At 38.3% G+C, this 25,380-nt stretch overlaps 1 protein-coding gene across 1 annotated transcript in view; it reads right to left on the bottom strand.

Moving 5' to 3' along the window:
• LOC128702166 (organic cation transporter protein) overlaps window positions 1-25,380 on the bottom strand; it is a 44,853-nt gene that overhangs the window by 9,796 nt on the left and 9,677 nt on the right. The window contains exons 4-10 of the mRNA XM_070081149.1: window positions 22,332-22,590; window positions 19,296-19,464; window positions 14,771-14,903; window positions 14,086-14,237; window positions 10,703-10,837; window positions 5,700-5,779; window positions 1,955-2,136 (exon numbers count right to left, since the gene is read on the bottom strand). Of these exons, the coding sequence (XP_069937250.1) occupies window positions 1,955-2,136; window positions 5,700-5,779; window positions 10,703-10,837; window positions 14,086-14,237; window positions 14,771-14,903; window positions 19,296-19,464; window positions 22,332-22,590 (1,110 nt within the window). The remainder of the gene's footprint in view (window positions 1-1,954; window positions 2,137-5,699; window positions 5,780-10,702; window positions 10,838-14,085; window positions 14,238-14,770; window positions 14,904-19,295; window positions 19,465-22,331; window positions 22,591-25,380) is intronic.

The raw sequence follows: 25,380 nt of genomic DNA, 5'->3' as shown, positions 1-25,380 counted from the left end.
AGCACCCTGCACTTAACCACAAAGCCAGTTCCCACTGGAGTGACTGCAAACAGCACCTTGCACTTAACCACAAAGCCAGTTCCCACTGGAGTGACTGCAAACAGCACCTTGCACTTAACCACAAAGCCAGTTCCCACTGGAGTGACTGCAAACAGCACACTGCACTTAACCACAAAGCCAGTTCCCACTAGAGTGACTGCAAACAACACACTGAACTTAACCACAAAACCAGTTCCCACTAGAGTGACTGCAAAAACGAATTGTTTTAACATGCAAATAGCTAAAAATTTATCTGAAATATAAACCATTCAAGAGGGTGGGAAAGTAACTTCTCCTTTTTGATAGAACATAAACACTCCTAAATGATCAAAAGTCTACAATACCTAGAAAGGTCATGTAGTAATTTAAGGTGATTAATCTCCCATATTAATAATAATCCAATAACCATCCATGGTTACTTAGACCTCACTGACATTAACCATTGCCCCTCTTATAATACCTTTGTCAATCTGCAATCTCACATTAAGCTTCATAAGTTGAAATGTAGCACCTGTAAAAAAGTTATGGAGATTTAAAGCAATATGGTTTGCAAAATTACAAATTATAATGTTTTCTGCATTGTTTCTTTCAAAGAAGAAGTGCACCAATTAAGACAGAAGGAACGATCATTTAATATCCCTCTCCTACTCTGTTTTAGTTGAAAATGAAAAACTAGTACAGTGGACCCCCGCCTTACGATATTAATCCGTTCCTAAGAGCTCATCGCAAGCTGAAATTATCGTTAGCCGAATTAATTTTCCCCATAAGAAATAATGGAAATCAAATTAATCCGTGCAAGACACCCCAAAGTATGAAAAAAAATTATTTTTACCACATGAAATATTAATTTTAATACACACAAACTGAAGAAGACATGCACAATTACTACTCTACTAAGAATAGAATACATGACACTTACCTTTATTGAAGATCTGGTGATGATTGATGGGATGGGAGGAGGGGAGAGTGTGGAAGTTATTGTTTAGAAGGGGAATCCCCTTCCATTAGGACTTGAGGTAGCAAGTCCTTTCCCGGGGTTACTTCCCTTCTTCTTTTAATGCCACTAGGACCAGCTTGAGAGTCACTGGACCTCTGTCGCACAACAAATCTGTCCACAGAGCTCTGTACCTCCAGTTCCTTTAAGATTTGCCTAAAATGGGCCACAACATTGTCATTGTAAGAGTCACCAGCATGGCTTGCAATAGCTGTGTTAGGGTGATTTTCATCCATAAAGGCTTGCACTTCAACCCACTTTGCACACATTTCCTTAATTTTTGAAGTAGGCACAATGGATTCCACAACTGGTATAGGCTTCTCAGGGTTAGCCCCAAACCCTTCAAAATCTTTCTTAATTTCCATACTAATTCTCACCCTTTTTACCACAGGGTTGGCACTAAAAGCTTTTTTGGGGCCCATGGTGACTTATTTTGCAGTTACAAGCACAAAAAACACTGGGATAAGGTGAAATGTACCGAATGTATGCGTGGATGCGACCGCACTGGCTGGCTTGTAAACATTGGCACCCACGGGGCAGCTGAGGCCACACGTGGGACACGTCCCAGACAAATCATGTAAGGCGAGTTTTTTATTCAAATTCAAATTCAAATTCAAAGTTTATTCTCTATAAGGATTACAATGCTGAGTTTACAGAAATTTGGTTATTGTCTGGTTTACATGTAGTAAAATTGAGATTACAGAGTGTACCACTAGAACGCTTAGCATGGCTAATTTTTGCGTTCAAATGCTTCGTATGGCGGATTTAATGTAATGCGATGCGTTCGTAAGGCGGGGGTCCACTGTATATGTAACATGAAAGAACAATCACAAAACAGGTGACATTGAATATGAAGGATAATCTCATATAAAAAACTAAAAAATATGGAGTACTTTAAACCATTACATCGCAATGACTTACGAGAGAAGCAATAAATGGTGCAAGAATTCCTCCAACACGAGCACACATGGAACAAGCACCAATACCAACACTTCGGTAATCAGTTGGGAAAATTTCTGCAGAGTAGATGTAGATGATGGCAAATGCAGCTGCAATACCAAACTTGCCCAACAAGCTCAGCACCACTACCAACCATTCATAACCTATTATGAAAAAATGAACAGAAAATACAAAAAGACCACAGTGCACAATTATAGGGACAGAATCAAGTTTAACTAATTACTAGTTCAGTAAAAATGGTGGTTTTTCCCTATATCATACAGTACATACTGGATATTGCTATACAGTACTATTGTTTCCAGGCAGTGTCATTAATATTTACTATATCAAAAAGGCATTTATCTCATATGAATTTAAATTCATATGAACAGATAGTTTATATGTTTGTATCTTTATTGTAGACAAAAAAGTATATTCTTTAGGAATGTACCATGAGCCCCAGAGCCATCATAAGGTAATCTGTTATAAGAAATGGGTGATCGTGCTTGATATTAATTATTGGCTGTGTATAGTAGATAAGATTGGATGTTTGATATGGACTCTTCACATTACATCAATGTGACACCTATAAGGTTCAGTGAAGGCACCACATTCTTCATCAGGATAGTGTTATGTAAGAAATATCTATTTTGAGTGTATTTTGTGCGAAACTGCACATAAAATATAATCAGGGTTTTTTATAACCATGTGAATTTACAATTAATACCCAAAAAATATGTAAAATTTCTGTGTTGCCTGCAAACAACAGTGCTCACTATTTTCAGTATTATAATACTGTTCATTTCTTAGGTTTCTTCCCATTGTCAGTGGCAGATCATCTCATCATAAACTTTTCAGCACTTTTAAAACAAATGCTAATTTAGCCTCAGAATTAATGGCTATTAGATATTGCTAATCAAGTGTGGTGATAAAGATATGAAAACCAAAAACCTAACTCATTATTAATTAATTATCTTTAATAAAAATTAAATTTTTTCAACATGACAGCCATCTCCCACTGAGGCAGGGTGACCCAAAAAAGAAACACTTTTACCATCATTTACACACTATTACTGTCTTTAAAAAGGTGCCCAGATATGACAGTTTAGATGTCACTCTAAACAGCCAATATCCCAAACCCCTCCTTTAAAGTGCAGGCATTGCACTTCCCATCTCCAGGACTCAAGTCTGGTTATCCAGTTTCCCTGAATCCCTTCACAAACTATCACCCTGCTTGCACTCCAACAGCTCGTCAGGTCCCAAAAACTATTTGTTTGCATCCACTGCTATCTAACTGACTCACACGTGCCTGCTATGTGTCCAGGCCTCTTGCACACAAAACCTCTTTTGCCACCTCCCTCCATCCTTTCCTAGAATGACCCTTACCCATCCTCCCCTTCACTACAAATTTATACAACCTCCAAGTCAACCTTTTTCTCCATCCTCTTTAAATGGCCAAACCATGTCAATAACCCCTCTTCAGCCCTCTGAATAATACCTTTAGTATCTCCACACTTCTTCCTAATTTCCACACTACAAATTCTCTGCATAATATTTACACCACACATTGCCCTTAGACACGACATCTTCACTGCCTCCAGCCTCCTTCTTGCTGCAGCATTCACATACACTATTCAAATTAAATTTACCTATTACAGTACTAATTCCAATTTCTACCATGATGCTTAGAGGGTGAAAACAAATGCAAGGGTCACAATGCCACTCATATCAGATGAATAACAAGACTAAAGAAAAAAAGATTCATAGTTTAGTCCTGAGTGTCTTGTTCAACCACAGTGATGCCATCATCTGACAGTAAATTATAAAAATACTATTAACTTTGCTCCATTCCCAACTTAATGGAAAAGTAAACACCATTTCAGTGACTGCAAATACCATATGACTATTGTAACTACAGAAGTATTTGCTGAAGCTAAATACTGCCTCTCAATTAATAACATTACCAGTCAAATTAATAACCACCATTTAGCCTGACACCAGCCACTTAAGAGGCACGTAAGTATCCTCGTCTTCTAATAACTTGTTCATTTTTCCACTATAATCTACCTTGTCTGTAATTACCATCACATTTCCTGTTTCGCAAGGTGAAGTCTAGGATCTTTCCTTAATTCATGGTATACCTTAACAAATCTTTGAGGACAATTGTGTAGCAGAGGTCTAAACTAAGCTCAGAACTCTGCAACACAACTGTCATCAAATATTTGTTAAGTTATACCATGAATTAAGGAAAAATCCTAGACTTCACATTACAAAACAGCAAATGTGATAGTAATTACAGACAAGGTAGATTATAATGGAAAAATGAACATGTTATTAGAAGACGGGTGAGCTTACGTGCCACTTAACACCTGAACAGCAGCTCCTCAGTGATCTTGGTAAAGAACAGTCATACATTTTTTATTACATTCAGCGAGTGACATTTCAATACCTTTGGTAATATGTAATAAAAGCCCACTGAAAATTAAATTTTGCCATATCTTAATTATCATAATGACTTGTTCTTGCTCAATCAGTGTAGGATAACTACTTGTTTAAGTAGCTATAAGGATAATAATACCCATACTTACCCAACGTTCTGTTACAAGAGCAACTCAAAGCTAGCTTTCAATAACTTAAAACAACTACATGTATTTACTTAAATAAAAATTTACCTACTGAAATAAAAAACCAGATCTCAAGTAACTAGCAGATAAAGATGGATATTTAATGGAGTTCCGGATTCTTTTTTCAACTAATCACGCCAATGTCATTTTGTGCTCTGTTTTTACTGTTACTAAATATGTACATAATATACATTTCAAATTAGAAAACTGAATGTATGAAAATAGGTGTACTGCCACCTGATAATACGTTATTTCTTAAACCCTGAATAATTCTCCCAAAACTGGCGCAAAATGACACATTTAGCACGCTCTGCACAATGGCTAGCATTTTTCTTTGGTAATATTTGTACTGCACAGTTTATTTTTGCTTGCTGTTTAGTGATTTTGTGTTTAAATTATGAGGTTACTTTGTATTCAATGAACATTTATTGATAAATATGAAATTTCTTCTTGTCATCATCCCAAGTTTTAGCAGAATATTGTATGTTATCCTCAGAGGTAACAGTTTAAGCAAGTGTCTTCATTAAACAGGATGTCGTTGTTTTTGCAATACCGACATACAATGAGCTATTTTCCCATTCTTTATTAAAAAAGCAGCTTATGAAGTAGCAAGATTCTTGCACAGTAAGCAAGATTCAGTACATAATCTGTATGTACAGTAGTTTGTTACATTCGTAAAAGTTTGTAATATGTATGTGTATACATACACAGAATGATTTTTCATTAATTGGCAATAACACAAAAATGCACTATACGTACTGTACTAGACTAGTACTGTACTTTTTACACCAGCAGAAAATAAAAACAAATGTTTGTTACGTAAATGGACACAGTTGCAAATAATTTGACATTTTATTGAAACAACATTTCGCTCTCCAGGAGCTTTGTCAAGCCATTACTGCTATACAGAGTTCCTGGAGAATGAAACAAAATAAAATATTACATTAGTTGCATCTGTGCCCATTTATCTAACATTTTGTTGGTAATTCTACCATTATAATAAATGTTTATGTTAATTTCTATCTAGAAGACCATGTGTGCTTTGCGTGAGTGAAGTGGCGTGGGTGTGGGCACGGAGTCAGCCACATGCCCACAGGCTTTACCTTCTGGTACAAATCCGGATATGAAGCATGAGACTCCGCCAAGCAATAGCACGAAGGAGAGCGTGCCCTTCCTTCCCATTCTGTGGAATCACAGTCATTCAGTAACACCCTACAGGGCTCTCCCAGATGTACTTAAATCATGCTCCAAGACATTATGACAACAAATTCCTCTCTCTCCGTCCTTCTTGCTGGAGTTAGCACCCTTAAATGTCAAGTCTTCTAATGGCAAACTTTTAATACACATTTACTATCGTAGTCACAAGAAAGTGCTAAACACGTGAAGACATCTTTATCAATGAAGAATTAAACCTTATCCTCTGACATTCATGTGGTTTATAAAAGAAGTGAAATATTATATACTTTAGGTGAGCAACAACTAGACTAATATAATTCTATTTTAATGAACCATTTTCAGAATAGGACCCTGTCAGTTTACCTCTAAAACATTTGTGCAGGAAATTATTTTTAAACTACCTTCATGCCCAGTACAATAATTTATTTATGTCTTCAGTGTGAAAGCGTACCACTGCTACCTCTGGCTTCTAATGTCAGTCAGTTTCCTGGATGATTAAGATCTCCCTATGGAGATCTTCAATCGTTCTTGTAGATTTTCAGCTTGTTGCTCAGATACTCATGTGTTGCACAGGCATCTTATTCATCAACTTTCTGGTATTATATACATTTAATTATGTTGCTTTTACCTACTGGAACACACTGATCTCATTTATTCCTGCTCTGGAGGGTCATACAGACCTGGTTTAAGAAAACACATAAGCAAACACTGGATATATTAATTAGACCTCAGCACCTTGAGTGCTTTGGTCCCACTTGTTATTATCAATTACCAAGGTTTATACCATAATGTGCAGCCCTCACTCCCCATGTTTGGTGTGTTTTGCTGAACAGATAATAGTTTAGGTGGGGACTGACTTCACAAGTGTGGATTAATAAGACACATGTGCAGTACTCTCCATGGGGAAGTGGAACAAAATTCTTCCTCCATAAACCATGTGTGTCGTAAGAGGTGACTAAAATGCTGAGAGCAAGGGGCTAGTAACCCCTTCTCCTGTATGCATTACCAAAGTTAAAAAGAGAAACCTTTGTTTTTCTTTTTGAATATTAAAACCAGAGACAGTAGAAGTAATTTTGATCATTCCCTCAGCTTACATAGGAGCTAGTCTGTTCCTTCCTCTATTATCTCCAGTTTTATATTTACCTGGTAAATATAAAGCCCAAATGTAACATGTGTCTTAGCCACCAACTTGATGGCATTGTATACTTTCAATAATATGATCTAGAGGTGTTATTACTTGAGTGATGAGGGCACCATTCAGTGATGCTCTACTGCTGCACAGTAAACTATGACATTACTGCCTTGCACATAGACTTCTCTTGTGTTCAGTGCATTTACTCGAACTTACAAATATATATTACAGTGGATCAGAATGAGGTCTTCCACTCACAGTGGTATGTATATTATATGATTACATTTTGTTCATGAGCCTTTGATCAGCACGTGTGTGATACACTCTTGTTAAAAATGAAGATCTATTAAAAGGTTTTCTAATATACAGTATTTTAAGCTTGGCTAACTCCCAGTCAACAGTGTCAGAGGAACTTTAATGGCATGCACATTTACTCTTAAGTTTTAAATGTAATGCAGATGGAATAGGAGAGCCCTGTGTATATCTTCCATGCAACAACTATTCAACATTGGACAAATTAAAGCTATGGAGAACCTATGCAATTGCATCATTAAATAATGCTTTAAAGATCAACAAGAGTTATGTGAATATGAAGTCTAAAATATGGAATTTGGCATAGATACATGGACATGATAATGATCACACACTGTCAATGAATTAATGGCAACTAGTGAAAATACCTAAATAATCAAGGTAATAATAAGAGATAGCTTATAATAAAAGCTGTGGGGAAATGAATTAAAATAAAAAATGGGCCAGATGAAATTATTGAAAACAAGATTTTTAAAACAAATGTTTTGTTAATGCAGGTTTCTTATTTAATCACATCAATGAAACTGAATGTGCTATATAAAACTAATGCTGATCAGCAATTATATTTAAAATAATAATTAATTATATAAGTATCATCAATACTCAAAACTATAATAAAAAATGAAAAGAAAACATCTACATGCAATCCTCTTGAAAAATAATTATGTACAAATATTCTGAACATAAGATGAGTTGTAATGGAAGAACAGTAAGTATTGAACAGTAAGTTCAATAAAATAATCTTAAAGAAAATAAAAATACTTAAATTGTGTTAAGAGATATGAATGCTGAAGAAAGAGATATGCTGCAGAGAAACTACAAGTGAACACAGTGGTTTGAATGACTGAACAAATAACCAAACATTGACTGCTTCCTGTCTATGTTATATTTGCTGCTGCTACTACCACTGTTGTCTGCTTTTGCTGCCACTGATGTGCTGTGCTCAGATGTGCCTCCCATGTGAATACTGCTATACATTTTAGTAGGATGAAGGAGGAAGTTATACATGAATATACAATATAATGCAAAATAATATGGACAAATAGGTAACGAGGCTAAGGAGAAGGGGAATGGAAGATGATGAGGATGATAAGAGATAAAAATGGAATACTAATGACATACTGTAAAAGAATATTAACTTAATGGAGACCCTGTTGATCACAGGCAGTTCAGAGAATTTAATATCCAACACTTAAGTTTGAGAAGGAATGCTCGAGTTAGTGGCTACAATATTACAACTCTTCAGGAACATTTTAGTTAAGGCTTAATTCTGGCAAAATTCAAAATAAGAAAGTGAAAAATTTCCTTACAACCAAATTTACAAAACAACAATTATTGACAAGAATCTTGTCTCAAAACAGTAATGTTAATAATGTACAGATTACAAATTTTACTCTTTAAATAAATATGCAAAGAAAATAAAAAAAAATATATATACGTATATATATAAATGGACTTCACAGTATTGTATATCCAGGATAAGACCATTTGATTAATTATCAAGTAATCTTTAATGATGATTTTATAATTAAAAAATTTACTTGATTAAGAATTCTATAATTAACTTCCAGTTATAATTTATAATAAAATATTTTTATCCTGGTATTATTATATGAAGATTAAATAACTTTCTCAACATTATCTAATGGTTAATTTCAAGGGAGTGTATTGCATAATAAAAAAAAATATCACATCTGCCATTTCCCACCACAGCAATAACCCAAATAATGAAGCACATTCATCATCATTTATTCAACAGCTGTCTTGCCAGAAATGTATGAGCATCTCCATTCCAATGACCCTCCCAGTGGCAACAACCTCCCCTTCATCCTTCAGAATACAAGCACTGTACCTCCCACCTCCAACAGCATAACAAATCCCCCACTGTGATCTAAGACACTCGAACATGCCTGCTGGATGACTGTGCTGTTATCACTAAAAGCCTCACTCATCCTCAACATCCATCCCTTCCTGAGACCTCCACTACCACTTCTTCCTTACATTCGTCCTGCATTATAGACTGTCTTGGTCAACATATTCTGCTCCACTCATTCAAAATGTCTGAACCATTTTGAAAATGCCTCCTCCATTCTCTAAGTTATACTTTTTTTATACTGTCACACAGTGTTATGAACAATATCCTGCATAATACACATCTTCTAATTTTTATGTTCCTTATTCTCTGCATAATATTCACATCAGACACTGACCTCAAACATGATATCGCCATCTCCCTTTCATCAATAATATTAAACACCTCAAAATATTCTCTCAATCTTTCCACTGCTTAAATATCTTCATCTATCATCTCTGTCTCATTCTTAACTGTGAAGTTGTTTTCTTCCCTAGCAGTATGAAACAGTATTGAGAGGCCAAATTAAAAATCAAATTTGCAGTGAATTTAAATGAGATTACCAGCTAAGTCGCCATTTAAATAAGAAAGCTTAACAGTAAACTATTAATTTAAGAGGTCAAAAGAAAATTGTTTGAAACATCAGAGCAAAATCATGAGCATAACAGAGCAGTTAATATCATTTTGGTTAATTAAAAGAGCATTTTAATGCTGCTTATGCTAAAATAGCTCAAAGCTCATTGCCTCATTAATCTTTAAATCACAATAATATTTCTTTCATTTCCATTAACAGACTTCAATTTTTAAAAACTTTTTGAGTAGTCTTAAACAACACCTGTTTTTACCCTTTTATCAGACGACAAAGTTCAGTGGCGAGTATAATGTTGGCAGTGAGATGAACAAAATGCTATATACATATACTCTACTTTTAGAACTAGTCATTAGCTAACAAACGTTTTTTTTACAATAATCAATAACAAAGTGTTTTAGCTATCATACTGATAAATAACTGCAGTTTAATCAAAATACTGTACAAAAAATGATCAACATGAATGGGTGTTACATGAAGTGGCATTCCGTAGAGAAGCAAGAACACAAGGACACATTGCAGGACAAACCTACTGCAACATTTCACTCTGTGTATCATGCTATATTAAGTCATCTTCAAAAGACTCTACAGAACAAAAATGTTACCCCAAGAAAAGTTTGTTCTGCAGGTTGTGTCTTCAAGAATGGGGGGTAATTAAACTTAAAGAAACAATTATGCTACACATGATTAAAAAATAATCTGCACTCAGGAGAGGAAACGAATGAAAATGTCTCCTCTTCTAAGTGCAAGTTATTTGTGAAATGTTTCAGCCATGGCATTGTGACTTTTATTCTACAGTGTATATAAATTAAATATTATCTAGGATCTTGCTGCACAGTATATGTCTAACATGAATGATGAAAGCTACAAATCAAGAAAATGAAGACAATGATTTTTTGTATCTGAAGTCCCAAGGAACCAAAGTACCAGATATATTCTATGAAATTTTCAGTATTTACATTTTTAATGATCTTTTTAAATTCCTAAGTGTTTTCGTCCAGTCACATGTCCCCTACCCACCCTCCCCAAGGAACGAAGATATTACCTGTCAAGGACGAGGAAGGAGAAGATGTAAGATGGAATCTCAATCAACATAGTGGCGATGAAATTGACGAAGATATTGCCACCTAAGTTGCCAGAATTGGAGGATAGTCCGTAGTATACCAGCGTACACACAGCCCTGTCAAACATGATTATTATTATATTCACACTGTAGTGCTAAACCTGTAAAGGTCAACCACCTCCTACCAAAACTGAGCGACTGATCACCTCAAAGCTACTTCCTCTACAGTTTCCAGTGTTATATTTACCTCCATTCGAATGAAGAAGTCTGCTGCGTGGGCAAAACATTTTGTCAGTAAAGATGCCTGAGTGTTGCAAAAGTCTAATTCATCAAGTCAACAAAGCTTGGACAAAGCACTGGTGACCCGGTGGCCTGGTGGCTAAAGCTCCCGCTTCACACACGGAGGGCCCGGGTTCGATTCCCGGCGGGTGGAAACATTTGACATGTTTCCTTACACCTGTTGTCCTGTTCACCTAGCAGCAAATAGGTACCTGGGTGTTAGTCGACTGGTGTGGGTCGCATCCTGGGGGACAAGATTAAGGACCCCAATGGAAATAAGTTAGACAGTCCTCGATGACGCACTGACTTTCTTGGGTTATCCTGGGTGGCTAACCCTCCGGGGTTAAAAATCCGAACGAAATCTTATCTTATCTTATCTTATCTTAAGGAAGGAGTCATAAATAAGTTTGCTTTGAAGAAGGTGAACATAGCTCCAAGTCCCTTGATCATAAGCCCTTCAGTAGTTTCATGAGTGCTTTATAGATAGCTGAAGTATTTTTAAAATACATGTACATTATTATATTTGAAGACAAATCAAACATATTAATACTACAACATTCATGGATGAGCACTAAACATAGAGATGTCGTACAACACCTGGGATACAGGTAATGGGAGGCAATCAAATCTGACCCAATTAAGTGGAGGGTATATCCAATTCCCTGAATCAAGAGCCCTTCATTTGCATCAAGAAAGGAACAAGTCTAATATACTTGCTGGAGGAACAGATCTAATATACTTGTTGAAATTGCACTCAGTAACAGCTTCTCACCAATGCTTAGTTTAATTATTTTTTCATTTAATTTGAATTAAGACAAATACAAACTTGTGTGCGCATCTGAAAATTATATTACAAAGCACATGGTTGATTTAAAATCATTTTGTGTTAGTTCCAAGCTTTAATTTATCTGAGGGATAATATAATTTCAAAGATAAGTAATGTGTGTACCGTATATGCATTTTTTAGGCCTAGCTCTATCGCTCACTTAATATGTGATGATGTAAACATGTTAACAAGTTTTAATGTGCATTTGAAAGTGAAAAAAGAGGCTATGTTTCACTTTACTGCGATTTCTGCTTTACGACTGTAGCTCGGAACCTGACCTGCTGTATAAGTGGGGCCCTCTTGAAATGTACTGTATTTTGTATTTTTACACTGTTGATATAAATCCTAATTTTAGACCAGTAACCCATCAGCAAGTTAATGGTGAAGATTTACTCAAGTACCTCCAACTAAACAATTTATGTACGTAGTTAGAGCAAAGGAAGGGGTAGCAGTAATGTTAAATGATCAGTTATGGAAGGAGAAAAGAGAATATGAATGTGTAAATTTCAAGAATTATGTGGATTAAAGTAAAGGTTGGATGCGAGAAGTGGGTCATAATAAGCGTGTATGCACCTGGAGAAGAGAGGAATGCAGAGGAGAGAGAGAGATTTTGGGAGATGTTAAGTGAATGTATAGGAGCCTTTGAACCAAGTGAGAGAGTAATTGTGGTAGGGGACTTGAATGCTAAAGTAGGAGAAACTTTTAGAGAGGGTGTGGTAGGTAAGTTTGGGGTGCCAGGTGTAAATGATAATGGGAGCCCTTTGATTGAACTTTGTATAGAAAGGGGTTTAGTTATAGGTAATACATATTTTAAGAAAAAGAGGATAAATAAGTATACACGATATGATGTAGGGCGAAATGACAGTAGTTTGTTGGATTATGTATTGGTAGATAAAAGACTGTTGAGTAGACTTCAATGTACATGTTTATAGAGGGGCCACAGATATATCAGATCACTTTCTAGTTGTAGCTGGAGGATACTAATGAGAGCATAGGCAATGGGGTCGAAGAGGTATGGGGTAGGTTTAAAAATGTAGTGTTAGAGTGTTCAGCAGAAGTTTGTGGTTACAGGAAAGTGGGTGCAGGAGGGAAGAGGAGCGATTGGTGGAATGATGTGTAAAGAGAGTTAAGGGAGAAAAAGTAGCATATGAGAAGTTTTTACAAAGTATGATGCAAGGAGGGAAGAGTATATGGAGAAAAAGAGAGAGGTTAAGAGAGTGGTGAAGCAATGTAAAAAGAGAGCAAATGAGAGAGTGGGTGAGATGTTATCAACAAATTTTGTTGAAAATAAGAAAAAGTTTTGGAGTGAGATTAACAAGTTAAGAAAGCCTAGAGAACAAATTGATTTGTCAGTAACATCTTGTAGGAGTGAGGAAGAGCCAGTTGTGAGTGTGGGGGAAGTTCGTGAGGCAGTAGGTAAAATGAAAGGGGGTAAGGCAGCCGGGATTGATGGGATAAAGATAGAAATGTTAAAAGCAGGTGGGGATATAGTTTTGGAGTGGTTGGTGCAATTATTTAATAAATGTATGGAAGAGGGTAAGGTACCTAGGGATTGGCAGAGAGCATGCATAGTTCCTTTGCAAAAATTATAGAAGTCTGTTGAGTGTACCTGGTAAAGTGTATGGTAGAGTTATAATTGAAAGAATTAAGAGTAAGACGGAGAATAGGATAGCAGATGAACAAGGAGGCTTTAGGAAAGGTAGGGGGTGTGTGGACCAGGTGTTTACAGTGAAACATATAAGTGAACAGTATTTAGATAAGGCTAAAGAATTTATGGATTTGGAAATAGGGGGGCAATGTGGCAGATGTTGCAAGTGTATGGTGTAGGAGGTAGGTTACTGAAAGCAGTGAAGAGTTTTTACGAGGATAGTGAGGCTCAAGTTAGAGTATGTAGGAAAGAGGGAAATTTTTTCCCAGTAAAAGTAGGCCTTAGACAAGGATGTGTGATGTCACCGTTTCAGTACTATACAAACAAACTTTATTTCTATAAAGCGGAGAACAGTGTATTGTATAATTAAGGTGATTAACATATGTAAATATTTTATAGAAAGCCCCTTCTTATGCAAAGCACTTCAGGCAGCCTTAAAACTGAATTATGATTATGTATACTATATGAATGGTGGTAAAAGTGATTCTTTCTCGGGTCACCCTGCCTTGGTGGGAGATGGCCACTATATAAAAAAAAATGCATATGAGAATATGAATACGTACATAGTTTTTAAAATATTGGAGGTATTTAGTCGAGACCTGCTACACTTACCAGCAAAAGAACATGTTGAAAGATCTTTTCCTCATATTTGGCGTTCTAAGAAGGTCAATAACAGTCTTCTTTATCTGATCTTCAGGTTTAGTTTCACTCACAAGTTCAACTTTGCTGTTAGATACTGACAAAACTCCATCAATGGTGGAAACCTGTCAGTACGTATAATAAATGTGATTAACATACAGTATTAAGATTGTATATCTTGCACACACCATGTAAATGAAAGTAATGGAGGAGTTGAATGTAAGCAATTGGAGAAGCATAATTTGGGAGTTATGGAAAACAATGGGGATGTGGCGGGTGAAAGACATAACTACGAAAAAAAAAAATCTGATGTACATATGCAAAATGTTAGAAAAATTATTTAAAGATCTAACCACAACTTCTAAGGGAGAAATTGTTACTCTTATATTATCATGAGAAATACAGCTTTAGAAAATACTTAATGTGGACCTACGTACATCTTTGGGGTCCTGAAACTTGAACTGTTACAGGGGCCCCTTCACAACCCCTTATCATACAACAGACCCGAAATTTTTAAGCAATGTGGACTAAAGTCGCTTCCGGGGCCCCTCCAGGATTAGGGGCCCTGAAGCTTAAGCTTCATTAGTAGATCTGCCCCTGTGTATATTCATAATGTATATTCAGTAAGTATAAAATGAATCATTCCTGGACCCCTTACCTGCACATTGTCATCATCTAACATATACTTTGGGACCTCAACAGCATTAAATCTGGCAGCTCTCTCTATAATCTTCCTGGCCTCAGTCTTGCGATCCTGAGCTACCAACCATCGAACACTTTCAGGCATTATCCTGTAGAAAAAACAAAATACATAGTATATCTATATATGTACTCTCTTTTCAACAAACTCGTCATATCCCACTCAGTCAGGGTGACTCAAAAAGAAAAACAAAAGTTTTTCTTTCTAAAGTCAGTAATATTTTTTTTTTTAATTAACACACTGGCCGATTCCCACCAAGGCAGGGTGGCCCGAAAAAGAAAAACTTTCACCATCATTCACTCCATCACTGTCTTGCCAGAAGGGTGCTTTACAATACTGTATATAAAATCAAAATTAAAAAGTTTATTTCTTTGCAAAGGTTACAATGTGTGTTCACATTTCACAATTTGATTGGTACAAAGAGAGCTCAATCCTGTAGCTAGTGCACTCAGCTCACACACACTGAGGTCTGGAGTTCGAATCCCAGGTACTGCTGGATAACATTAGGATATGTTTCTATAAGACACCTGCTGTCCCTGTTCACCCATCAGTATAAAATGGGTACCTGATTGTTAGTTGACATACTACTGTACAGAAAGGTGCTTGTTATGCAGAGCATTTCGGGCTAATCAGGTCAATTTTATCCTCAGGATGTGATGCAGACCAGTCGGCTAACACCCAGGTTGACTAACACCCAGGTTGGCTAACACCCAGGTTGGCTAACAACCAGCTCGACTAACACCCAGGTTCTTGCTGGCGGTCTCTGCTTTTTGGGAGTACCAAGTATATTGATACACAGTTTAATGAAGTTAATTTCCTGTTGGGATGCTCACTAACATTATGTAAATGAGATATAATTGAGGAGCCATAACATCACTCAGTAACAAACCCATACAGGAAGACAACATGTTCAGTGATATAACCCATACATGAAGAATAAGAAGAAGAAAATTGTCAAAGTGGGAAGTCTGAATGTGCGTGGATGTTGTGCAGATGATAAGAAAGAGATGATTGTGGATGTTATGAATGAGAAGAAGCTGGATGTCCTGGCTTTAAGTGAAACAAAGCTGAAGGGGGTGGGAGAGTTTCAGTGGAGAGGAATAAATGGGATTAGGTCAGGGGTTTCAAATAGAGTTAGAGCTAAAGAAGGAGTAGCAATAATGTTGAAGGATAAGCTATGGCAGGAAAAGAGGGACTATAAATGTATTAATTCAAGGATTATGTGGAGTAAAATAAAGATTGGATGTGAAAAGTGGGTTATAATAAGCGTGTATGCACCTGGAGAAGAGAGAAGTGTAGAGGAGAGAGAGAGATTTTGGGAAATGTTGAGTGAATGCGTGGGGAGTTTTGAATCAAGTGTGAGAGTAATGGTGGTTGGGGATTTCAATGCTAAAGTGGGTAAAAATGTTATGGAGGGAGTAGTAGGTAAATTTGGGGTGCCAGGGGTAAATGTAAATGGGGAGCCTTTAATTGAGCTATGTGTAGAAAGAAATTTGGTAATAAGTAATACATATTTTATGAAAAAGAGGATAAATAAATATACAAGGTATGATGTAGCACGTAATGAAAGTAGTTTATTAGATTATGTATTGGTGGATAAAAGGTTGATGGGTAGGCTCCAGGATGTGCATGTTTATAGAGGGGCAACTGATATATCAGATCATTATTTAGTTGTAGCTACAGTTAGAGTAAGAGGTAGATGGGAAAAGAGGAAGGTGGCAACAACAAGTAAGAGGGAGGTGAAAGTGTATAAACTAAGGGAGGAGGAAGTTCGGGTGAGATATAAGCGACTATTGGCAGAAAGGAGGGCTAGTGCAAAGATGAGTAGTGGGGGGGTTGAAGAGGGTTGGAATAGTTTTAAAAATGCAGTATTAGAATGTGGGGCAGAAGTTTGTGGTTATAGGAGGGTGGGGGCAGGAGGAAAGAGGAGTGATTGGTGGAATGATGAAGTAAAGGGTGTGATAAAAGAGAAAAAGGTAGCTTATGAGAAGTTTTTACAAAGCAGAAGTGTTATAAGAAGAGCAGAGTATATGGAGAGTAAAAGAAAGGTAAAGAGAGTGGTGAGAGAGTGCAAAAGGAGAGCAGATGATAGAGTGGGAGAGGCACTGTCAAGAAATTTTAATGAAAATAAGAAAAAATTTTGGAGTGAGTTAAACAAGTTAAGAAAGCCTAGGGAAAATATGGATTTGTCAGTTAAAAACAGAGTAGGGGAGTTAGTAGATGGGGAGATGGAGGTATTGGGTAGATGGCGAGAATATTTTAAGGAACTTTTAAATGTTAAGGAAGAAACAGAGGCAGTAATTTCATGCACTGGTCAGGGAGGTATACCATCTTTTAGGAGTGAAGAAGAGCAGAATGTAAGTGTGGGGGAGGTACGTGAGGCATTACGTAAAATGAAAGGGGGTAAAGCAGCTGGAACTGATGGGATCATGACAGAAATGTTAAAAGCAGGGGGGGATATAGTGTTGGAGTGGTTGGTACTTTTGTTTAATAAATGTATGAAAGAGGGGAAGGTACCTAGGGATTGGCGGAGAGCATGTATAGTCCCTTTATATAAAGGGAAAGGGGACAAAAGAGACTGTAAAAATTATAGAGGAATAAGCTTACTGAGTATACCAGGAAAAGTGTACGGTAGGGTTATAATTGAAAGAATTAGAGGTAAGACAGAATGTAGGATTGCGGATGAGCAAGGAGGTTTCAGAGTGGGTAGGAGATGTGTAGATCAGGTGTTTACATTGAAGCATATATGTGAACAGTATTTAGATAAAGATAGGGAAGTTTTTATTGCATTTATGGATTTAGAAAAGGCATATGATAGAGTGGATAGAGGAGCAATGTGGCAGATGTTGCAAGTATATGGAATAGGTGGTAAGTTATTAAATGCTGTAAAGAGTTTTTATGAGGATAGTGAGGCTCAGGTTAGGGTGTGTAGAAGAGAGGGAGACTACTTCCCGGTAAAAGTAGGTCTTAGACAGGGATGTGTAACGTCACCATGGTTGTTTAATATATTTATAGATGGGGTTGTAAAGGAAGTAAATGCTAGGGTGTTTGGGAGAGGGGTGGGATTAAATTATGGGGAATCAAATTCAAAATGGGAATTGACACAGTTACTTTTTGCTGATGATACTGTGCTTATGGGAGATTCTAAAGAAAAATTGCAAAGGTTAGTGGATGAGTTTGGGAATGTGTGTAAAGGTAGAAAGTTGAAAGTGAACATAGAAAAGAGTAAGGTAATGAGGGTATCAAATGATTTAGATAAAGAAAAATTGGATATCAAATTGGGGAGGAGGAGTATGGAAGAAGTGAATGTTTTCAGATACTTGGGAGTTGACGTGTCGGCGGATGGATTTATGAAGGATGAGGTTAATCATAGAATTGATGAGGGAAAAAAGGTGAGTGGTGCGTTGAGGTATATGTGGAGTCAAAAAACGTTATCTATGGAGGCAAAGAAGGGAATGTATGAAAGTATAGTAGTACCAACACTCTTATATGGGTGTGAAGCTTGGGTGGTAAATGCAGCAGCGAGGAGACGGTTGGAGGCAGTGGAGATGTCCTGTTTAAGGGCAATGTGTGGTGTAAATATTATGCAGAAAATTCGGAGTGTGGAAATTAGGAGAAGGTGTGGAGTTAATAAAAGTATTAGTCAGAGGGCAGAAGAGGGGTTGTTGAGGTGGTTTGGTCATTTAGAGAGAATGGATCAAAGTAGAATGACATGGAAAGCATATAAATCTATAGGGGAAGGAAGGCGGGGTAGGGGTCATCCTCGAAAGGGTTGGAGAGAGGGGGTAAAGGAGGTTTTGTGGGCAAGGGGCTTGGACTCCCAGCAAGCGTGCGTGAGCGTGTTAGATAGGAGTGAATGGAGACGAATGGTACTTGGGACCTGACGATCTGTTGGAGTGTGAGCAGGGTAATATTTAGTGAAGGGATTCAGGGAAACCGGTTATTTTCATATAGTCGGACTTGAGTCCTGGAAATGGGAAGTACAATGCCTGCACTTTAAAGGAGGGGTTTGGGATATTGGCAGTTTGGAGGGATATGTTGTGTATCTTTATATGTGTATGCTTCTAGACTGTTGTATTCTGAGCACCTCTGCAAAAACAGTGATAATGTGCGAGTATGGTGAAAGTGTTGAATGATGATGAAAGTATTTTCTTTTTGGGGATTTTCTTTCTTTTTTGGGTCACCCTGCCTCGGTGGGAGACGGCCGACTTTTTTAAAAAAAAAAAAAAAAAAAAAATGAAGACAACATGTTTAGTAACATGACTCATACAGGAAGACAACATGTTCAGTAACATGACTCATACAGGAAGACAACATGATCAGTAACATGATTCATACAGGAAGACATGTTCAGTAATATGGACACTGCTCCCTACTGTGTCTTTCTATAGGAAAGAAGTGCACAATAGGTTAGTGAATGTGATACACAAACACTTAGTAATAAAATATGTACATAAGTGGTTCATACACAAATTATACATACCAATTGTAAGTGATAAGCAGGAAAGCAGGAGCAGTAACAGCAACCTGCAGGTAACGCCAGTCTCGTATGAAGATGGCCATCACCCCAGTCAGAGATTCACCCAGTGCAAATGGAACTTCAATGAAAATCCCACAAAATGTACGCCATTTGGCACCAACAAATTCAACAGCTGTGAAAAAAAAATGAAAACAATATTAAACTACGACTGAAATTGAAACTGAAATGTTTATTTCTCTATAAAGATTACAATGTGGGGTGTACATATCATAGAATATTAATTACAATTTGTGGTTTACATATTATAAAATATGAATTACAAAGGAGGCCACTAGCATGCCTACACTATTAACCCGAAACTTATGAAATTTCGGTCCAGGTCGGACCGAAACGTCGTCATCAATTTTATTCTATGTGCGGGTTATTTTTCATAATAAAATATCTTTATTTCTACAAGTACATGTACAAGGTATAAAGGCCTAGCTGACATCAGTGACATACTACTATACATGTATAGAAAGCCCCTTGTTATGCAGAACCTTTCAGGCAAATTATGTCCATTTTTGTTCCAGGATGCAACCCACACCAGTCGACTAACATTCAGGTAGCTATTTTACTGATGGGTGAACATAGACAACAGGTGTAAGTAAACACGCTCGATGTTTTCACCCTCGCCGGGAATCGAACTCGGACACTCAGCGTGTGAAGTGAGAGGTTTGTCTACCAGGCCGGTATTGTGCCTTTTCAGTCTTTTTAAACTACAATTAATCATAAACATTGATTTACTATCTTAAAAATGAATTTAAACCCTTTCACACTGTAAAACTAGCCAGTTTATTACCAGTGAATTGCTTAGCTATCAACACACAGGGGCCCGGTCCCTGTACCCATTACGTTCCCCTGCGACTAGCGAAGAGGCGGGGGGTCAGGAGCTGTGACCCAATCCCTGCAACCTCATATAGGCGAGTACAGGATGGGTATGAAGCGCATCATATAGCTATCATTCCAAAACTGCATTATGCAATCCCTGGCTAGTTCCCAGCAAGTGACATTTTACCATTAACCCATAAACGGTCCAAACATATACTGTATATACGTTCACTACCGTACTGCCCCAACTTTTTGGAGAAAAAAAACATTGTTGTTTTTTAATAGGAAAAAAGAGCATATGGTACCCAGGCATCCCCAATTATTTTAATATGGTGCACAGTGAGTGCTCACACCCATTCTCACATGTCTAGGCGACTCAGGCTTATCGTGGCAATGTTAAATGTAGGACACATAAAACGTATATATACATTTGGGGCACTAGTGGTAAAAACGTATATACAGTGGACCCTTGACCAACGATGGCATCGATTAACGATAAATCCGACTAGCGATACATTTTAATGCAAAAATTTTGCCTCGACTAACACTAAAAAACTCGACCAACACTATTCATTCCATTTGAGACGCGTCCACTTCTGGCCAGTGTATACACACCAGCCAGCCACCATGGTCGCTTCCAAGCATACAATCGGAACATTTCATATTATCACAGCCTTTTTAGTGATTGCACCTGCAAAATAAGTGACCATGGGCCCCAAGAAAGCTTCTAGTGCCAAACCTACAGCAAAAAGGGTGAGAATTACTATGGATATGAAGAAAGAGATCATTGCTAAGTATGAAAGTGGAGTGCGTGTTTCCGAGCTGGCCAGGTTGTACACAAAACCCCAATCAACCATCTCTACTATTGTGGGCAAGAAAACGGCAATCAAGGAAGCTGTTCTTGCCAAAGGTGCAACTGTGTTTTCGAAACTGAGATCGCAAGTACTCAAAGATGTTGAGAGACTGTTATTGGTGTGAATAAACGAAAAACAGATAGCAGGAGATAGCATCTCTCAAGCGATCATATGTGAAAAGGCTAAGAAGTTGCATGACGATTTAATTAAAAAAATGCCAGCAACTAGTGGTGATGTGAGTGAATTTAAAGCCAGCAAAGGTTGGTTTGAGAGATTTAAAGGGAAGGGAAGTAACCCCGGAAAAGGACTTGCCACCTCAAGTCCTAATGGAAGGGGATTCCCCTTCTAAACACTAAGACCATCAACACTCTCCCCTCCTCCCATCCCATCAATCATCACCAGATCTTCAATAAAGGCAAGTGTCATGTAACTGTGCATGTCTTATTAAGTTTGTGTGCATTAAAATTAATATTTCATGTGGTAAAAACAATTTTTTTCATACTTTGGGGTGTCCTACACGGATGATTAATTTGATTTCCATTATTTCTTATGGGGAAAATTAACTTGACTAACGATAATTTTGACTAACGATGAGCTCTCAGGAACGGATTAATAGCGTTAGTAGAGGGTCCACTGTATACGTTTGAACCGTTTACGGGTTAAAACCAAAACTGCTCATATGTGCTTACGCATTATTTTTTCAGTAATAAAGTACCATGTCTATATGGTTATGCATTTAATATATACTTTCTGCTGTAATTTTTTTTTTACCTTTTTTTAAATAAAAGTACACTATCCAAGGGGCAAAAAAGAAGTATTCTAAATGTATTTCTTGCATAATAATACAATTAGAGCATCAGAGTAATTTATTACTGGAGAGAAAACCCAAGGTTAGGGTCAATTTTCAGTGACTCAACATATTTCTTGAACAGAAAAAGTAACATATTTTCATTCAGGTTTTATATTATATCAGGTTTATCCCTGTCTGTATTCTTATTAATATTATTACACTACTTACCCAGTACAAACGAAAGCATGTACTTACCCAGTACAACTAAAAGCAAGTACTTACCCAGTACAAACGAAAGCATGTACTTAAACAGTACAAACGAAAGCAAGTACTTACCCAGTACAAATGAAAGCATGTACTTACCCAGTACAAATGAAAGCAAGTACTTACCCAGTACAAATGAAAGCATGTACTTACCCAGTACAAATGAAAGCAAGTACTTACCCAGTACAAATGAAAGCATGTACTTACCCAGTACAACTAAAAGCAAGTACTTACCCAGTACAAACAAAAGTAAGTACTTACCCAATACAAATATGACCTGAAACAGGCCAACACCTCCAGCACCAGTAAAGAAACGCATCAAGAGGAACATATAGTAGGTGGGTGAGACAGCACTCAGAACTCCCCCGCCTCCCAGCAGTAGAACTGACACCAAGATTCCATTTTTTCTTCCAAAACGATCAGCTAAATCACCAATGACAATAGCACCGACTAACATACCAATCATGTACATTGAACCAGCCAGAGGACCCAGGAATGCCCTGTCACATGTTAAGTCAAACTGTGGAAATAAATAATATGACAAAATATTAGTCTGGTAAAAGTTTGATGGAGATTCTGTATGTATATACAAAACTATAAGTAGCAGTTACTTAGCATATACGTACAAATTATCATGGTATTGATTAGAGGAAAATATGAATAATTTATATTACACACACACACACACACACATACTAAATTATAGACCAGTGTCACTGACGTGTATAGTATGCACAGTCATGGAGAAGATTATCAGGAGGAGAGTGGTGGAGCACCTGGAGCGGAACAAGATTATAAACGACAACCAGCACGGATTCATGGAAGGCAAATCCTGTGTCACAAACCTACTAGAGTTTTATGACAAGGTAACTGAAGTAAGAAATGAGAGGGAGGGGTGGGTTGATTTCTTGGACTGCAAGAAGGCCTTCGACACAGTTTCTCACAAGAGATTAGTACAGAAGCTAGAGGAACAGGCACGTATAACAGGAAGGGCACTGCAATGGATCAGAGAGTACCTAACAGGGAGGCAACAGCGAGTCATGGTCCGTGATGAGGTATCACAGTGGGTGCCGGTGACGAGCGGGGTCCCACAGGGGTCAGTCTTGGGATCAGTGCTATTCTTGGTATATGTGAACGACATGACAGAAGGGATAGACTCAGAAGTATCCCTGTTTGCAGATGATGTGAAGTTAATGAGGAGAATTAAATCAGATGCAGACCAGACAGGTCTACAAAGAGACCTGGACAGGCTGGATGCGTGGTCCAGCAACTGGCTCCTAGAATTTAACTCAGCCAAATGCAAAGTCATGAAGATCAGAGAAGGGCAAAGAAGACCACAGAGAGAGTATAGGCTAGGAGGCCAAAGACTGCAAACCTCACTCAAGGAGAAAGATCTAGGAGTGAGTATAATACCAAGTACATCGCCAGAGGCACACATTAACCAAATAACTGCTGCGGCATATGGGCGCCTGGCAAACCTGAGAATAGTGTTCCGGTACCTCAGTAAGGAATCGTTCAAGATTTTATACACTGTGTACGTCAGGCTCATACTGGAGTATGCAGCACTAGTTTGGAACCCACATCTGGTCAAACACATCAAGAAATTAGAGAAAGTGCAAAGGTTTGCAACAAGGCTAGTTCCGGAGCTAAGGGGAATGTCCTATGAAGAAAGGTTAAGGGAAATCGGTCTGATGACACTGGAGGACAGGAGGGTCAGGGGGAGACATGATAACGACATACAAAATACTGCGGGGAATAGACAAGGTCGACAGAGACAGGATGTTCCAGAGATGGGACACAGAAACAAGGGGTCACAATTAGAAGTTGAAGACTCAGATGAGTCACAGGGATGTTAGGAAGTATTTCTTCAGTCATAGAGTAGTTAGGAAGTGGAATAGTCTGGTAGGTGATGTAGTGGAGGCAGGAACCATACATAGTTTTAAAACGAGGTATGATAAAGCTCATGGAGCAGGGAGAGGGAGGACCCAGTAGTGGTCAGAGAAGAGGCAGGGCCAGGAGCTGAGTCTCGACCCCTGCAACCACAATTAGGTGAGTACACACACTCACACACACACACACACACATGCACACACACACACACACACACAAGGAGGAGGAGAGACAACAAGAAATGACTCACTACGAAAGCAAAAGACTTGGCAGACGATGCACCATTCCCCCAATGAAAAGCAGGGGTGTCACTAGCACGTTATGAGACCATACAATAAGTGTCAGGGGCCTGAGACTGTTCAACTGCCTCCCAGCACACATAAGGGGGATTACCAACAGACCCCTGGCAGTCTTCAAGCTGGCACTGGACAAGCACCTAAAGTCAGTTCCTGATCAGCCGGGCTGTGGCTCGTACGTTGGTTTGCGTGCAGCCAGCAGCAACAGCCTGGTTGATCAGGCGCTGATCCACCAGGAGGCCTGGTCACAGACCGGGCCGCGGGGGCGTTGACCCCCGAAACTCTCTCCAGGTAAACTCCAGGTATGTGAGGAACTCAACAAGAGATTCAAAGAAGTGTTCACAGAGGAGACAGAAGGGGCTCCAGAAAGACGGAGAGGTGGGGCACACCACCATGTGCTGGACACAGTGCACACAACCGAGGAAGAAGTGAAGAGGCTTCTGAGTGAGCTAGATACCTCAAAGGCAATGGGGCCAGATAACATCTCCCCATGGGTATTGAGAGAGGGAGCAGAGGCGCTATGTGTACCCCTAACAACAATATTCAATACATCTATCGAAACAGGGAGATTGCCTGAGGCATGGAAGACAGCAAATGTAGTCCCAATCTTTAAAAAAGGAAACAGATATGAAGCATTAAACTACAGACCAGTGTCACTGACATGTATAGTATGCAAAATCATGGAGAAAATTATCAGAAGAGTGGTGGAACACCTAGAAAGGAATGATCTCATCAACAGCAGCCAACATGGTTTCAGGGACGGGAAATCCTGTGTCACAAACCTACTGGAGTTCTATGACATGGTGACAAGAGAGAGAGAGGTGGGTGGATTGCATATTCTTGGACTGCAAGAAGGCGTTTGACACAGTTCCACACAAGAGATTGGTGCAAAAACTGGAGGACCAAGCAGGGATAACAGGGAAGGCACTACAATGGATCAGGGAATACTTGTCAGGAAGACAGCAGCGAGTCATGGTATGTGGCAAGGTGTCAGGGTGGGCACCTATGACCAGCGGGGTCCCACAGGGGTCAGTCCTAGGACCAGTGCTGTTTCTGGTATTTGTGAACGTCATGACGGAAGGAATAGACTCTGAGGTGTCCCTGTTTGCAGATGACGTGAAGTT

The sequence above is a fragment of the Cherax quadricarinatus genome, unplaced genomic scaffold (assembly GCF_038502225.1).
Source record: "Cherax quadricarinatus isolate ZL_2023a unplaced genomic scaffold, ASM3850222v1 Contig1847, whole genome shotgun sequence".
NCBI classification, from domain to species: domain Eukaryota; kingdom Metazoa; phylum Arthropoda; class Malacostraca; order Decapoda; family Parastacidae; genus Cherax; species Cherax quadricarinatus.
The sequence above is the reverse complement of the archived record's forward strand: the minus strand, read 5'-3'. Positions and strand labels throughout refer to the sequence as shown.